This window comes from Coregonus clupeaformis, chromosome 36, assembly GCF_020615455.1.
Source record: "Coregonus clupeaformis isolate EN_2021a chromosome 36, ASM2061545v1, whole genome shotgun sequence".
NCBI classification, from domain to species: domain Eukaryota; kingdom Metazoa; phylum Chordata; class Actinopteri; order Salmoniformes; family Salmonidae; genus Coregonus; species Coregonus clupeaformis.
In genome coordinates this window covers 14,392,568-14,409,594 of record NC_059227.1, presented here as the reverse complement: position 1 = coordinate 14,409,594, position 17,027 = coordinate 14,392,568, and the positions used below count along the sequence as shown (strand labels likewise).

The window sequence follows — 17,027 nt, the reverse complement described above, 5'->3', positions numbered from 1 at the left end:
CAGTGCCTTGCACGTCATTCCCCTTTTTCTTATTTTGTTGCATTACAACCTGTAATTGAAATGGATTTTTATTTGGATTTCATGGTATGGACATACACAAAATAGTCCAAATTGGTGAAGTGAAATGAAAAAAATAACTTGTTTAAAAAAATTCTAAAAAAAATAAAAATAACGGAAAAGTGGTGCGTGCGTATGTATTCACCCCTTTTATTATGAAGCCCCTAAATAAGATCTGGTGCAACCAATTACCTTCAGAAATCACATCATTAGTTAAATAAATTCCACCTGTGTGCAATCTAAGTGTCACATGATCTGTCACATGATCTCAGTATATATACACCTGTTCTGAAAGGCCCCAGAGTCTGCAACACCACTAAGCAAGGGCTACCACCAAGCAAGCAACACCATGAAGACCAAGCAGCTCTCCAAACAGGTCAGGGACAAAGTTGTGGAGAAGTACAGATCAGAAACTTTGAACATCCCACGTAGCATCATTAAATCCATTATTAAAACATTGAAAGAATATGGCACCACAACAAACCTGCCAAGAGAGGGCCGCCCACCAAAACTCACGGACCAGGCAAGGAGGGCATTAATCAGAGGCAACAAAGAGACCAAAGATAACCCTGAAGGAGCTGCAAAGCTCCACAGCGGAGATTTAAGTATCTGTCCATAGGACCACTTTAAGCCGTACACTCCACAGAGCTGGGCTTTATGGAAGATTGGCCAGAAAAAAGACATTGCTTAAAGAAAAAAATAAGCAAACACGTTTGGTGTTCGCCAAAAGACATGTGGGAGACTCCCCAAACATATGGAAGAAGGTACTCTGGTCAGATGACACTAAAATTGAGCTTGTTGGCCATCAAGGAAAACGCTATGTCTGGTGCAAACCCAACACCTCTCATCACCCCGAGAACACCAACCCCACAGTGAAGCATGGTGGTGGCAGCATCATGCTGTGGGGATGTTTTTCATTGGCAGGGACTGGTCAGAATAGTTGGAATGATGGATGGCGCTAAATACAGGGAAATTCTTGAGGGAAACCTGTTTCAGTCTTCCAGAGATTTGAGACTGGGACGGAGGTTCACCTTCCAGCAGGACAATGACCCTAAGCATACTGCTAAAGCAACACTCAAGTGGTTTAAGGGGAAACATTTAAATGTCTTGGAATGGCCTAGTCAAAGCCTAGACCTCAATCCAATTGAGAATCTGTGGTATGACTTAAAGATTGCTGTACACCAGCGGAACCCATCCAACTTGAAGGAGCTGGAGCAGTTTTGCCTTGAAGAATGGGCAAAAATCCCAGTGGCTAGATGTGCCAAGCTTATAGAGACCTACCCCATGAGACTTGCAGCTGTAATTGCTGCAAAAGGTGGCTCTACAAGGTATTGACTTTGGGGGGGGTGAATAGTTATGCACGTTCAAGTTTTCAGTTTTTTTGTCTTATTTTTTGTTTGTTTCACAATAAAAAATATTTTGCATCTTCAAAGTGGTAGGCATGTTGTGTAAATCAAATGATACAAACCCCCAAAAAATCCATTTAAATTCCAGGTTGTAAGGCAACAAAATAGGAAAAATGCGAAGGGGGGTGAATACTTTCGCAAGCCACTGTCTTAAACAAAGCTGTTTTAAAGCCATCATTCAGTCAGTGTAAGTACAAAGTGTTTTTGAGGTACAAAACATACATTTTTCAAGTGCTGAGACTTCTTTATTTTTAAACACTCCACTCTACTTCAAATCAAATCAAATCAAATGTTATTGGCCACATGCGCTGAATACAACAGGTGCAGACATTACAGTGAAACGCTTACTTACAGCCCTTAACCAACAGTGCATTTATTTTTTAACAAAAAAGTAAGTGTTGAGAAAAAAAGAGCAGAAGTAAAATAAAATAACAGTAGGGAAGGTATATATACAGGGGGGTACCGGTGCTGAGTCAATGTGCGGGGGCACCGGCTAGTTGAGGTAGTTGAAGTAATATGTACATGTGGGTAGAGTTAAAGTGACTATGCATAAATAATTAACAGAGTAGCAGCAGCGTAAAAGGATGGGGTGGGGGGGCAGTGCAAATAGTCCGGGTAGCCATGACTAGCTTGCAGTCAATATCTCAATTATAATCACACTGCTAGTCAGAATTGTGTTTTAATTAAATATACATAATCCCTGCCTGGTACCCTGGCCTCACTCAAACCGTGACTGCTCAACTGGAGCGGAATAATAATCCTGGCAGGGTCATACACCAGCTATAGTGAAGCCCTCGGAAACCCAATCATGTCCCTTGAGAGCAGACGGGAGTATCAGATCTGCCTCACATTTTCCAAGTCCCTGGATAGCTCTCAGTTTGTAGACTGGCTTCCTCCAACCAGACAGCAGGTCTCTGGACAGGCCGCCATCACTAAATGAATCAATGCACACACAATTTACCACAGGGGCTAAAGACCTACAGGTAGCCGAGCGGTTAGAGCGTTGAGCCAGTAACAGAAAAGTTGCTGGTTCAATTCCCTGAGATGACAAGGTAAAAGATCTGTCGGTGCCCTTGAGCAAAGCAGTAAACCTATTTGCTCCTGTAAGTCACTCTGGATACGAGTGACTTACATTTTAGTCATTTAGCAGACGCTCTTATCCAGAGCGACTTACAGGAGCAATTAGGGTTAAGTGCCTTGCTCAAGGGCACATCGACAGATTTTTCACCTAGTCGGCTCGGGGATTAGAACCAGCGACATTTCAGTTAATGGCACAACGCTCTTAACCACTAAGTTACATGCTTAGTTTGCTTATACTATATTAAAGAGATTCTTTGTCAGATTTGCATACTTTTTTGCCAGTAGTTCTGAAAGTAGCGCCCAAGAGCCTAAATGTGTCCCCGAAAATTGCATACTACGTCATATCGTTGCAGATATGTGCAGGATGTCATTGCTCTCTCTCTCTCTCTGCTGTGTGTGCATCTTGCTACCTGTCACTCAAATGGCATGGGGCTGAAGCTCATTGGATGGAACTCGAATTGCTAGGGGGCTGGCCCACGATGGGAAAATGTACAGAAAATTGCACTGCACAACTTTCAGAAATAAGTTCCTTTAAAACTTGGGATTTCGTGGCTAACTGAGGTAAAACAGTCATTATGCTCACAGATTATGCATGTATGAACTACACATTGACACATCCAGCCCAAAGCAGGAGGTTTAAAAAATACTAACCTAGTCGCCAAAGTCCCATAGAATCTCTTTACAAGTTTTGTGCTAGTGTAGAATTGTACTATTTCACTATTATCTATGACTGTAAATTGGCGTACAATTAAGTCTATGACAGCGAACTTGCCAATAAAACCTACTACTACTACTTCTAGGTAAACATCGATCAGCCAGTCCCTCCAGAAGCCCACCACCAACTCCTCTTCCTTCCTCCTGTTGCTTCTTTCCTCTTAGTACATTACCACAAACCGGTTGTAGAGGTACTTCACAGTAAGTCTGTTTGCCCTACGAACAAACATGGTTCTCATTGTGGCGGTGCTGGATTGTCACGTGTCGAGGACACCAAGGGTCATTAGTCCCTCTTTAAACCTTTTAAAAGAGCAAATGTGATAATTAGTATAGATAGCAAACAATAAATTGCAGAATGCAAGTCTCTCTCTCAGCACAAACACCTGAGATTACACTATGATCCACCATTGAGTCATTTAGTCCGTTTTAACTGTAATTGAGAAGTACAATAAGGAATTTTTTCTTCAAAATGTGATTCTAAATCGAACTTGGTCACCTCAATCATATTGCATGTTAGCAAAGCAGAATCACTGTTAAGTCTGACATTTCACAATACAAGGACAGCAAGGTCATTTTATTGTGCTCCACTGACAGCCAATTGCTATCCATAATCAACAGAATACAAACATTGATGCCCCACCACTGCCTTGGCCATGTTGATATGAAACTGACACTAAGCTTGAAGGTGGCGTTTCTGCGCTTGGCATCTGTCACACAATGCATGACCAATAGAGTTAGAAGCTGCCAATGAAGAGTTAGTACAACACTTCAAACAGCAGTGGGCACCTTCATACATACCCATACAGATTGCAGCTTCCTGTTTACAGTACATGAATAGGCTTCCTGACAAAAGCATACTGGAACTGCATTTGGGTCTTCAAGTGAAACTTTAAATATGCATAATACAGTGTGGACAATTTTTTCAATAAAAACACTTACTGCTTTATTGGAACCTCAATTCTTGCCTCCACGTAGAACTGTAACGCGGAATCCACCAGCTGGTCATGGCCTTCCAGTGACTGGACGTGGGCCAGGGCGCAGAGCATCGAGAGGTCAATACTTTCTGCGTTTTGTATCTACAAGTGATATGTTAAACTTTTGATCAACGTACATGCATAAAATGCTAAAGGTCTTATAGGTTAATACAATTCACTTTGTTAAAATTGTGTAATTCATCGAGGCGAATACCCAGGTGTCATCAGTGTTAATTGTTTTTCTGACATGACTATACATTTAGGAAATTTCTGTGTCCTTCCTTAACATTGTGTCATCTAAACCAATGTGTGTGGTGTGAGTACATTCTATAGCTACGACATTCTTAATTGTCACTTAAACTATATATACAAAGATATGTGGACACCCCTACAAATTAGTGGATTCGGCTATTTCAGCCACACCCGTTGCTGACAGGTGTATAAAATCGAGTACATAGCCATGCAATCTCCATAGACAAACATTGGCAGTAGAATGGCCTTACTGAAGAGCTCAGTGACTTTCAATATGGCACCGTCATAGGATATCACCTTTCCAACAAGTCAGTTTGTAAACTTTCTGCCCTGCTAGAGCTGCCCTGGTCAACTGTAAGTGCTGTTATTGGAAACATCTAGGAGCAACAACGGCTCAGCCGCGAAGTGGTAGGCCACACAAGCTCACAGAACGGGACCGCCAAGTGCTGAAGCGCGTAACGCTTAAAAACTGTCTATCCTTGCTTGCAACACTCACTGCCGAGTTCCAAACTGGCTCTGGAAGCAACGTCAGAAGAAGAACCGTTCATCTGGAGCTTCATGAAATGGGTTTCCATGGCCGAGCAGCCACACACAAGCCTAAGATCACCATGCGCAATGCCAAGCGTCAGCTGGAGTGGTGTAAAGCTTGTTGCCATTGGACTCTGGAGCAGTAAAAAACGCGTTCTCTGGGGTGACGGACGAATCTGGGTTTGGCAGATGCCAGGAGAAAGCATAGTGCCAACTGTAAAGTTTGGTGGAGGAGGTGTAATGGTCTGGGACTGTTTTCCATGGTTCGGGCTAGGCCCCTTAATTCCAGTGAAGGGAAATCTTAACGCTACAGCATACAGTGGGGAAAAAAAGTATTTAGTCAGCCACCAATTGTGCAAGTTCTCCCACTTAAAAAGATGAGAGAGGCCTGTAATTTTCATCATAGGTACACGTCAACGATGACAGACAAAATGAGAAAATAAAATCCAGAAAATCACATTGTAGGATTTTTTGTTTATTTATTTGCAAATTATGGTGGAAAATAAGTATTTGGTCACCTACAAACAAGCAAGATTTCTGGCTCTCACAGACCTGTAACTTCTCCTTTAAGAGGGCTCCTCTGTCCTCCACTCGTTATGTGTATTAATGGCACCTGTTTGAACTTGTTATCCGGAATAAGCCACTCAACAGTCACACCAAATCCCATATCCAAGACCAAAGAGTGTCAGAAAAAGAAACCAAATTGTGAACCTGCACAGGCTGGACGATCAATAGGTAAGCAGCTTGGTTTGAAGAAATCAACTGTGGGAGCAATTATTAGGAAATGGAAGACATGACAGGACCACTGATAATCTCTCCCCGATCTGGAGGGCCCACGCAGGATCTAAGTCAAAATGATCACAAGAACGGTGAGCAGAAATCCCAGAACCACACGGGGGGACCTAGTGAATGACCTGCAGAGAGCTGGGACCAAAGTAACAAAGCCTACCATCAGTAACACACTACGCCGCCAGGGACTCAAATCCTGCAGTGCCAGACATGTCCCCCTGCTTAAGCCAGTACATGTCCAGGCCCATCTGAAGTTTGCTAGAGTGCATTTGGATTATCCAGAAGAGGATTGGGAGAATGTCATATGGTCAGATGAAACCAAAATATAACTTTTTAGTAAAAACTCAACTCGTCGTGTTTGGAGGACAAAGAATGCTGATTTGCATCCAAAGAACACCATACCTACTGTGAAGCATGGGGGTGGAAACATTATGCTTTGGGGCTGTTTTTCTGCAAAGGGACCAGGACGACTGATCCGTGTAAAGGAAAGAATGAATGGGGCCATGTATCGTGAGATTTTGAGTGAAAACCTCCTTCCATCAGCAAGGGCATTGAAGATGAAACGTGGCTGGGTCTTTCAGCATGACAATGATCGCAAACACACCGCCGAGCAACGAAGGAGTGGCTTCGTAAGAAGCATTTCGGCGGTCCTGGAGTGGCCTAGCCAGTCTCCAGATCTCAACCCCATAGAAAATCTTTGGAGGGAGTTGAAAGTCTGTGTTGCCCAGCGACAGCCCCCAAAAACATCACTGCTCTAGAGGAGATCTGCATGGAGGAATGGGCCAAAATACCAGCAACAGTGTGTGAAAACCTTGTGAAGACTTACAGAAAACGTTTGACCTGTGTCATTGCCAACAAAGGGTATATAACAAAGTATTGAGAAACTTTTGTTATTGACCAAATACTTATTTTCCACCATAATTTGCAAATAAATTCATTAAAAATCCTACAATGTGATTTTCTGGATCTTTTTTTTCTCATTTTGTCTGTCATAGTTGACGTGTACCTACAGTGGGGAAAAAAAGTATTTAGTCAGCCACCAATTGTGCAAGTTCTCCCACTTAAAAAGATGAGAGAGGCCTGTAATTTTCATCATAGGTACACGTCAACTATGACAGACAAAAATAGAATTTTTTTCTCCAGAAAATCACATTGTAGGATTTTTAATGAATTTATTTGCAAATTATGGTGGAAAATAAGTATTTGGTCAATAACAAAAGTTTCTCAATACTTTGTTATATACCCTTTGTTGGCAATGACACAGGTCAAACGTTTTCTGTAAGTCTTCACAAGGTTTTCACACACTGTTGCTGGTATTTTGGCCCATTCCTCCATGCAGATCTCCTCTAGAGCAGTGATGTTTTGGGGCTGTCGCTGGGCAACACGGACTTTCAACTCCCTCCAAATATTTTCTATGGGGTTGAGATCTGGAGACTGGCTAGGCCACTGCAGGACCTTGAAATGCTTCTTACGAAGCCACTCCTTCGTTGCCCGGGCGGTGTGTTTGGGATCATTGTCATGCTGAAAGACCCAGCCACGTTTCATCTTCAATGCCCTTGCTGATGGAAGGAGGTTTTCACTCAAAATCTCACAATACATGGCCCCATTCATTCTTTCCTTTACACGGATCAGTCGTCTTGGTCCCTTTGCAGAAAAACAGCCCCAAAGCATGATGAAGAAGCATTTCAAGGTCCTGGAGTGGCCTAGCCAGTCTCCAGATCTCAACCCCATAGAAAATCTTTGGAGGGAGTTGGAAGTCCGTGTTGCCCAGCGACAGCCCCAAAATATCACTGCTCTAGAGGAGATCTGCATAGAGGAATGGGCCAAAATACCAGCAACAGTGTGTGAAAACCTTGTGAAGACTTACAGAAAACGTTTGACCTGTGTCATTGCCAACAAAGGGTATATAACAAAGTATTGAGAAACTTTTGTTATTGACCAAATACTTATTTTCCACCATAATTTGCAAATAAATTCATAAAAAATCCTACAATGTGATTTTCTGTGATTTTACAATGTGATTTTCTTGCACTGCAGGATTTGAGTCCCTACGTGGCGTAGTGTGTTACTGATGGTAGGCTTTGTTACTTTGGTTACAGGTGTCTTTTATACTGATAACAAGTTCAAACAGGTGCCATTAATACAGGTAACGAGTGGAGGACAGAGGAGCCTCTTAAAGAAGAAGTTACAGGTCTGTGAGAGCCAGAAGTCTTGCTTGTTTGTAGGTGACCAAATACTTATTTTCCACCATAATTTGCAAATAAATTCATAAAAAATCCTACAATGTGACTTTCTGGATTATTTTTTCTCAATTTGTCTGTCATAGTTGACGTGTACCTATGATGAAAATTACAGGCCTCTCTCATCTTTTTAAGTGGGAGAACTTGCAAATTGGTGGCTGACTAAATACTTTTTTTCCCCACTGTATATGGACGAGCGATATCAGAGCGGCATTGACTAACATACAGGAGAATAGTATAGAACACAGTATATACATATGAGATGAGTAATGCAAGATATGTAAACATTATTAAAGTGGCTAGTGTTCCATTTCTTAAATTGACCAGTGATTTCTAGTCTGTCTATAAGCAGCAGCCTCTAATGTGCTAGTGATGGCTGTTTAACAGTCTGATGGCCTTGAGATAGAAGCTGTTTTTCAGTCTCTCGGTCCCAGCTTTAATGAACCTGTACTGACCTCGCCTTCTGGATGATAGCGGGGTGGACAGGCAGTGGCTCGGGTGGTTGATGTCATTGATGATCTTTTTGGCCTTCCTGTGACATCGGGTGCTGTAGGTGTCCTGGAGGGCGGGTAGTTTGCACCCGGTAATGCGTTGGGCAGACCACACCACCCTCTGGAGAGCCTTGTGGTTGCGGGCGGTGCAGTTGCCGTACCAGGCGGTGATACAGCCCAACAGGATGCTCTCAATTGTGCATCTGTAAAAGTTTGTGAGGGTTTTAGGTGCCAAGCCAAATTTCTTTAGCCTCCTGAGGTTGAAGAGGCTCTGTTGCGCCTTCTTCACCACACTGTCTGTGTGGGTGGTCCATTTCAGTTTGTCAGTGATGTGTACGCCAAGGAACTTGAAGCTTTCCACCTTCTCCACTGTGGTCCCGTCGATGTGGATAGGGGGGTACACCCTCTGCTGTTTCCTGAAGTCCACGATCATCTCCTTTGTTTTGTTGAGTGAGAGGTTATTTTCCTGGCACCACACTCGCTGAGCCCTCACCTCCTCCCTGTAGGCTGTCTCGTCATTGTTGGTAATCAAGCCTACTACTGTGTGTCGTCTGCAAACTTTATGATTGAGTTGGAGGCGTGCTTGGCCACGCAGTCATGGGTGAACAGGGAGTACAGGAGTGAGCTGAGCACGCACCCTTGTGGGGCCCCAGTGTTGAGGATCAGCGAAGTGGAGGTGTTGATTCCTACCTTCACCACCTGGGGGGCGGCCCGTCAGGAAGTCCAGGACCAAGTTGCAAAGGGCGGGGTTCAGACCCAGGGCCTCAAGCTTAATTATGAGCTTGGAGGGTACTATGGTGTTGAATGCTGAGCTATAGTCAATGAACAGCATTCTTACATAGGTATTCCTCTTGCCCAGATGGGATAGGGCAGTGTGCAGAGTGATGGCAATTGCATCGTCTGTGGATCTATTGGGGCGTTAAGCAAATTGAAGTGGGTCTAGGGTGGCAGGTAAGGTAGAGGTGATATGATCCTTGACTAGTCTCTCAAAGCACCTCATGATGACAGAGGTAATTGCTACGAGGCGATAGTCGCTTAGTTTAGTTACCTTTGCTTTCTTGGGTACAGGAACAATGGTTAGTGTATTGCTATATAAACGTGCATTCCTCTGTACATTATGCAAAGGTAGATCCTCCGTAGGCAAATAAAATAGGAGTCATATTCCATTTGGCACCAAAGGGAAGAAAACCTACTGAAACATATTACTAATGAACACAACCCAGGAAATAGTACATGCATGGCCAAAATGGTATTATACCCCAACTTGCTGAAAGTACTTTAATGATTTTTGCCTTGGCACACAGTATTTCCCGTTACCACCATGCACTCAAATACGAAGATCTGGGGTTCTATGTGTCAAGCGTCTTAGAGTAGGAGTGCTGATCTAGGATCTGTCCATAATAGTCTTATTCATTATGAGCTAAAAGGCTAAACTGATCCTAGATCAGCACTCCTACTCTGAAAAGCTTGATACATAGAACCCCTGAGCAAAGGAAAGCAGAAGCTGGAGAAGCGACAACCTGCTCTATTGGCGAGGGTGTGTAGCCAATAGTCTCACCACGATTATGACCCTGAGTGGAACCTTGTATATAACAAAGTCAAAAAGTCTGAAAAAGTCACTGCTTTCTTCTAATGAGTCTTCACAAAAAGGCTGTGCATGAAACAAAGGGTAACTGGGTCTAAAATTCTATCAAAAACATTACACAGTCCCCGGGAAAAGCTTTCGACAGCCGCCATCTCTCTTCCTGTTGCAGTTCAACTTATCAAACCAAACAGTTTAAACAGGAGAAAATTAACCATGGTGCCACAAAACTACCAATTACTAGTAAATGGAACCACCCGAAAATGTACCTACAACAACATAATCAATTGTCAATGTAGAACAACTACAAAGAAACACAGAGAATTGTAAAAAAAAAAAAAAATGCTACAAAGGGTTAAAGCTACACTCAGCAAGTTGACATCATCATAAAAAATGGGGCAACTTCCTACTTACAGACAACGGTCGTGTTCCTTATGCTCAGACATTGCTGACACATGCCAGATCTTACAACGCCTGGATAGGCATTATGTATCAGCTAACCACATTATATGTTATCGCAATTTGGTGCCCGCCGGCACAGTCGATGACGTGGTACGCAACCATTGATTGATGCATGCAACGTCAGAGCGAGGGAACGTGACCAACATCATCAAGACAATACAAATCTGCCAAGACTGAAATGATTAGCTATTCCCAATGTGGGCGTGCCACAAGGGCGGATGCAAGTTGATACATTTGTTTAATAATGGTATTCTTGGCAGATTTGAATTCTGTTGTTGCTGTTGTCTAATGTTGTTCTGGTGATGATGTCATCTTGCTAAGTGTACCTTTAAGAGTCCAGCTGGCTGCACCACCATCAGGCACATACAGTGTAGACACTGCAGGGTTTCCTCAGATTTCGTCAACCTAGCACTTTCTCAGGATTTTGTTGTAAAGGAACATCCAATCCACGTTGGGGATCGGCTTTCTGCAATATCCCTATAATATTATCTCAAGGATATTATCCGTATTAGGCTATATGGATAATATCTAAAGAATCAAACGTTATCTGAGACACAGAATCATGCGCTGCACTGAGGAAGGAAATGGGGTAGCTAGTGAAGGGGAAGAAAAGGATTCTGTATCCTTCGTTCTGATGCTTGACCATACCATAGCAGAGCTGAAATGACTGACAACTAACAACAATATATTTCATTACTTGTTCCACTCAAACAAGTAGGTTGACCAAAGCTCAGCTACTTAGTGAAAGGTTTTGAACTGGATGTCAAATAAATTAGCAGGTTTATGTTTACGTCATTAGTTTAACATATGTGTTAACAAAGCATATTCGCTAACAAAACAAGTTCCTGAAGAAAACTTCTGCATTGAAAGATAAACAACTCATGTTTGCTAAATAAATATTTGCACAAAAAAAGCTATAACGCTTGCTAATCAAGCAAATGTGCTGACAAAAGCATGCTGGAAAAAACTTGCTTGATAAAGAATCATTGTTTATGAACAGAACATGCTTACAAAACATGTTCCTAACAAAGCGTTTTGTGAAAAAATATTTAGCTAAAGATATTGGCACTTCACACGCCAAGTTATGATTACTGCCACCTTACAAATATGTTGGTATTGCAAGGTTTATGCATTCATCTGAAATCTTATTTTCTGATAAGGAGAGTTGTAACCTTAAACACGTACATAAATTCAGAAAAGGAAAATCATTTTAAAAAATCTGGCCATTGTTTCGGAAGCTCAATCGCTACTAGAGCACATAAAACGAGACTGTTTCATTCGCAGATCGGACGATAATTAAGAAGATGCCTCGATCGCCCCAATCTGGCAATCCACGTGGCTAATTCCGAGAAGTGATTCTGCTGCCGGTACCCTGAGTCTATATTGTCTTTTCTACAGCCTCTGTTCCATGGCCTTGTCCATCAACCTGCTCCAGTCTGCCTTTACCCACCCCACCAACCCCCCAGAGAAGTGGTAGAGGAGGGTAGGGGTCGGGATATCACCTTCCCTTCCCCTCTCTCTTCCCACTCCATCTCTATCTCTCACTGCTGCGCCTCTTTGGCCTGGGGCTGGGCCTGGGCCTCAGGTTGGGCCTGCTCCTGGGGAGGCCCGGCTGGGGCTGGGCCCGGGGCCGGGGGGAGGAGGGGGCATGGCCTGGTGCTGTCTCTGGCGGTAGGCGATGACTGTGCCTAGCAGCAGGGCGATGACCGTCATGAGGTAGAGGTCCCACTCGGGGCCCAGGAGCTGGTCCAGGTCCACCTGACTGACCACCTCACTCATCTGGTGGAGGGGGGAGGGAGGATGGAGAGAGATTATACAGGGAGGGGGGAGGGAGAAAGAGAGAGAGAGCATTGATTACATTAAACAAACATAATACAATCCTATGAATCCTGTACAAATGTAATAAACTACAACTAGGCTATGTTTGCCTCAAACATTGAGCCTGGCCCCCATGAGTTGAAATGACCGGGGAAACTGAATCTCCCAGAGGCACCGGGTCCAAGAATCGCTCTGTACTGTACACTCACGTTGAGGTCGTGCAGGTATTGCAGGGTGTAGACCAGGCCCAGTTTCCACAGAGCCAGGAAGACTGGCACCTGGGCTTCGGGACTAGCCTCGGCAGCCATGTCGTAGAAACGCTTGGCCAGGTGGATGTCCTACAGGAAGAGGAAAGAGTAAGGGGTTAGACGTATAGGGTTGCGTGTGTGTATGATTGAGTGTGTGTGAGTGTGCCCACCTGTTTGATGCCCAGGCCTTTCTCGTGCATGTAGCCCAGGTTGAACATGGCCTGAGTGCTGTGCTGCTGCTCCGAGGCCAGCTTATAGTGTATGACAGCGGTCTCGTAGTCCACGTCAGTACCGTAACCGTAGAAGTGGTAGTCCCCCAGCTTTATCCTAGCCACTGTATAACCTGAGCCCAGTTTTTCAAACCAAATGTCATGGGGATCATATACCATGATCTTTGTTGTAGCATATAATGGGATATGTTGGAAAATGTGTAGAATTGCAGGAAATTTGCTTTAAAACTGCAAAAATGTCTCCGTGCCCCATGGCAAAATGAGTAGAATTGGTTGAAAATTGTTATAAAATTACAACATTTTCGCTCCGCCCCTGGCAAAATGTGTAAAACTGCAGAAAACTTGCTTTAAAACAGCAATCATTTCTCTCTGCCCCATGGTAAAATGAGTAGAATTGCATGACATTTGTTATAAAATTACAAAATTGTCTCTCTGCCCGATGACAAAATGCATTGAACTGCAGGAAACTTGCTTTATCAGTGCAACATTGTCTTTACGCCCCATGGCAATATGTGTAGAATTGCAGGAAATGTACTTTAAAACGTATTTTTTTAAATCCCTGCTTGGTGGGGGGGCCTCCCAACCAAATTTCGCTAAGGGCCCCCAAAAGGCTAGAGCCAGCCCTGTCTATAATAATGGCTAATTGGCTGTGTGTGGAGGTCAGTTCCCTTGTGCTACTAGCTCTATGACCAATCCTTTATGCTTTCTGTATAACTGGGCCCGGACTTTGTCACTCAGCTGTTTTGGGTGGGGGAGATAAGTTTGGCCTCATATAATGGCCGTGCCCTCTGGCCGCGCATCACATTGTGCTGTCCCCACACACCACACACCACTATGGGGTGGCTTTTGATTGCCGTGGCAACCTGTGCGCTAGCCTCCTCTGTCAAAGGTAAGTGCTGGAACCAGCAGGAGATCGGCCTGCACAGAGTCCCTATCTGTGCATATTTCACATTTTAACACACACACACACACACACATTCCCACACACATTCCACACACATGTCAGTTACTGTGGCCACATTGTTGGGCGAGCAGTTTTTTTCTGAAAGAGGGGCCTGGCTTGGGTAGGTCGCTGCTGGTTTAGATAATGGAGGACCTGTTCACAAAGGAACATCAGGGGTTTCAAAAGTTAGACATATAAAAGTTTGGCAGCCTGCAGCGATGATAATGAAGACTACAGAAGTAGATCGTAATCACAACAGGAAAAATATGCTTTCCGCATATCCAGACTTCAGTTGCTCTTGGTCTTTTGTATTGGCTGGGTTATGTAAGCAACAGGACAAACCCAGCAGGCAAAACTGGTTGTAATGACATCATAATGATGTCATTTCAACCAGTTTCTGGTTGTTGTATTGACATAATTCCAACTAGTTTTGCCTGCTGGGAAGAGAACCCTTTATGGATACTGTCTCCTTCTAAGGCAACAAGTGGTGGTGGCAGTATGAGGAAGGCATACGACACTACAGCCAGGAGGCTCTCCACAAGGTACTGTCCACTTTGACCCTTTTATCATCTTGGTGTAGGGTGAAGTTGCCCCTAGATGCTGATGTTGGAGCAGTTTTACATTTTCCCCACTAATGGTTAAGGTTAGGACTGGGGGCAGGGAAGGTGATCCTAGATCTGTACCTAGGGGAAACTTCACCCCAGAGCTTTTATCTTCAGTATGTGCCTTCGGTAAACTTTGGTAATGGAGAGGCCTTCATAACACGTTTATAGCAATTCATGTAACAAGTTTAAATTCTCTTTCATCAATGGTATTTTGATTGAATGGTTAGTTAGTGCTTATAAATGTGTTATGTCATCTCACATCAAGGGCACCTGTGCTAGATATTGATCGATGTTAATTAAGCATTTGTTACCTAACTTGAATTACCTGAAGATACTTCATTGGTCTGTGTGTACATCACTTACACATTGGTATGTGTAGTTGTACATCATGCTACAGTTAAAGGGATAGTTCACCCAAATTACAAAATGACATATTGGATTCCTTGCCCTGTAAGCAGTCTATGGACAAGGTATGACAGCAATCCATGCTTTGGTTTGTTTCCCTGGCACTGTTTCCAAATGCTTACGTTTTAGAATTTGTGCCACAAATCCCATTTAAGTCATGGGACCGATATTAGCATGATTTGAACATGATGTGTGAAAAATGCAAATGTTGGTCCCATGACTTGAATGTGATTGGTGCCACATGCTAAAACGTTACCATTTGGAAACAGTGCCAGCCACTGCCAGGGAAACTACACCAAACCATGGATTGCTGTCATACCTTGTACATAGACTGCTTACAGGTTAGGAAAACCAATTTTGTAATATGGGTGAACTATCTCTTTAATGACATGACTGAATGATTCCGCTATGACTACATGACCTTGTTTGTTTGTTATTCAAGTTAATATTCAGTGTCATGTCAGGTTATCTGAATGTTTGTAGCTGTTTGTTCTGTATTGATAGCAATTGACACACACACACACACACACACACACACACACACACACACACAGTTGTATCTTCTTAGACTTCTTAAACTCAGTTCAACCGTTTAGAGGTTGGAATATCTTTCTGGTCTGATGTGGATTGTTGTTCCCTTGCAACTCGTATTGGTACCAGGGGACCATAGTTTTCCATATTATAATCAGAAATCTGGACATACATATTTACTGCGTTCTACCTTCTATCTGTATGTCTATTATTTTCTCTCCTTCCCTCTCATTCCTGTTTCAGGAGTTTCCAGAGAAAACCAGACCAGGGAACTTCACACATTCTCCTTTCCAATGTCCTGATATGAGTCGCTCGCCCACTGTCCCCTCCTCAGGTAAGATGGAACCATCCTTGATTTAGAGTTGATTTAGAAAGTCAATATGTGAACTGATCCCAGGCCAGCCTTATTCTCTAACTCAAAGGTGTGGTTTCCGGGACACAGATTAAGCCTAGTCCTGGTCTAAAAAGCAAACTCTATATGGTGAGCGACTATCGGAAATTATTTTAAATCCAGTACTATGCTTAATCTGTGTCTGGGAACGCGGTATTAATGTAAGCTTGTGGGATCAGGCGGCTTTGCGAGGCTAGGAAACAAGGCCATAATGTCCAGCACTGGGAACAGGGTTTTGGGGGCAGATCCTAGACCAGTGCTAAGAGACATCTTCAACTGCCTTCTCTCTGAGTAAATACTGTATGTCAGGAATCATTAACTAGATTAAGCCACAGGCCGATATTTTCTTGAGCGGATGGTCAGGGGGTCGGAACATAATTACAAATAATTTGTAGACTAAATTGACGGCAAGACGCCCAACAGATATAATTTGACTAAAACATAATCATTTAAAACCTTGCTTGCATTTGTATATGATCACATACAGTGCATTCGGAAAGTATTCAGACCCCTTGACTTTTTCCACATTTTATTACATTGCAGCCTTATTCAATATATACACAATGCCTCATAATGACGAAGTAAAAACAGGTTTTTAGACATTTTTGCACATTTATTAAAAATAAAAGTATTCAGACACTTTGCTATGAGACTCGAAATTGAGCTCAGGTGCATCTTGTTTCATTGATCATCCTTGAGATGTTTCTACAACTTGATTGGAGTCTACCTGTGGTAAATTCAATTGATTGGAGATTATTTCGAAAGAAACACACCTGTCTATATAAGGTCCCACAGTTAGCGGTGCATGTCAGAGCAAAAACCAAGCCATGAGATCGAAGGAATTGTCCGTAGAGCTCCGAGACAGGATTGTGTCGAGGCACAGATCTGGGGAAGGGTACCAAAAAATGTCTGCAGCATCGAAGGTCCCCAAGAACACAGTGGCCTCCATCATTCTTAAATGGAAGAAGTTTGGAACTACCAAGACTCTTCCTAGAGCTGGCCGCCCGGCCAAACTGAGGAATCGGGGGAGAAGGGCCTTCGTCAGGGAGGTGTCCAAGAACCCGATGGTCACTCTGACGGAGCTCCAGAGTTTCTCTGTGGAGATGGGAGAACCTTCCAGAAGGACAACCATCTCTGCAGCACTCCACCAATCAGGACTTTATGGTAGAGTGGCCCGACGGAAGCCACTCCTCAGTAAACAGCACATAACAGCCCGCTTGGAGTTTGCCAAAAGGCACTTAAAGGACTCTCAGACCATGAGAAACAAGATTCTCTGGTCTG

At 43.4% G+C, this 17,027-nt stretch overlaps 1 protein-coding gene and 1 pseudogene across 2 annotated transcripts in view; one reads left to right on the top strand and one right to left on the bottom strand.

The window, feature by feature from the left end:
* Positions 1-12,116: 12,116 nt before the first annotated feature.
* On the bottom strand, positions 12,117-13,030 carry LOC121552130 (annotated as a pseudogene).
* Positions 13,031-13,640: 610 nt separating this feature from the next.
* Positions 13,641-17,027, top strand: part of si:dkey-177p2.18 (phospholipase B1, membrane-associated) — a 30,599-nt gene continuing 27,212 nt past the window's right edge. The window contains exons 1-3 of one of the 2 annotated variants that reach the window (XM_041865367.2): positions 13,641-13,760; positions 14,292-14,356; positions 15,599-15,689. In XM_041865367.2, coding sequence (XP_041721301.1) covers positions 13,706-13,760; positions 14,292-14,356; positions 15,599-15,689 — 211 coding nt within the window. In that variant the 5' untranslated portion in view covers positions 13,641-13,705. Of the gene's footprint in view, positions 13,761-13,965; positions 14,139-14,291; positions 14,357-15,598; positions 15,690-17,027 lie in introns of those variants that run through there. The other variant, XM_041865366.2, reaches the window with a different exon arrangement.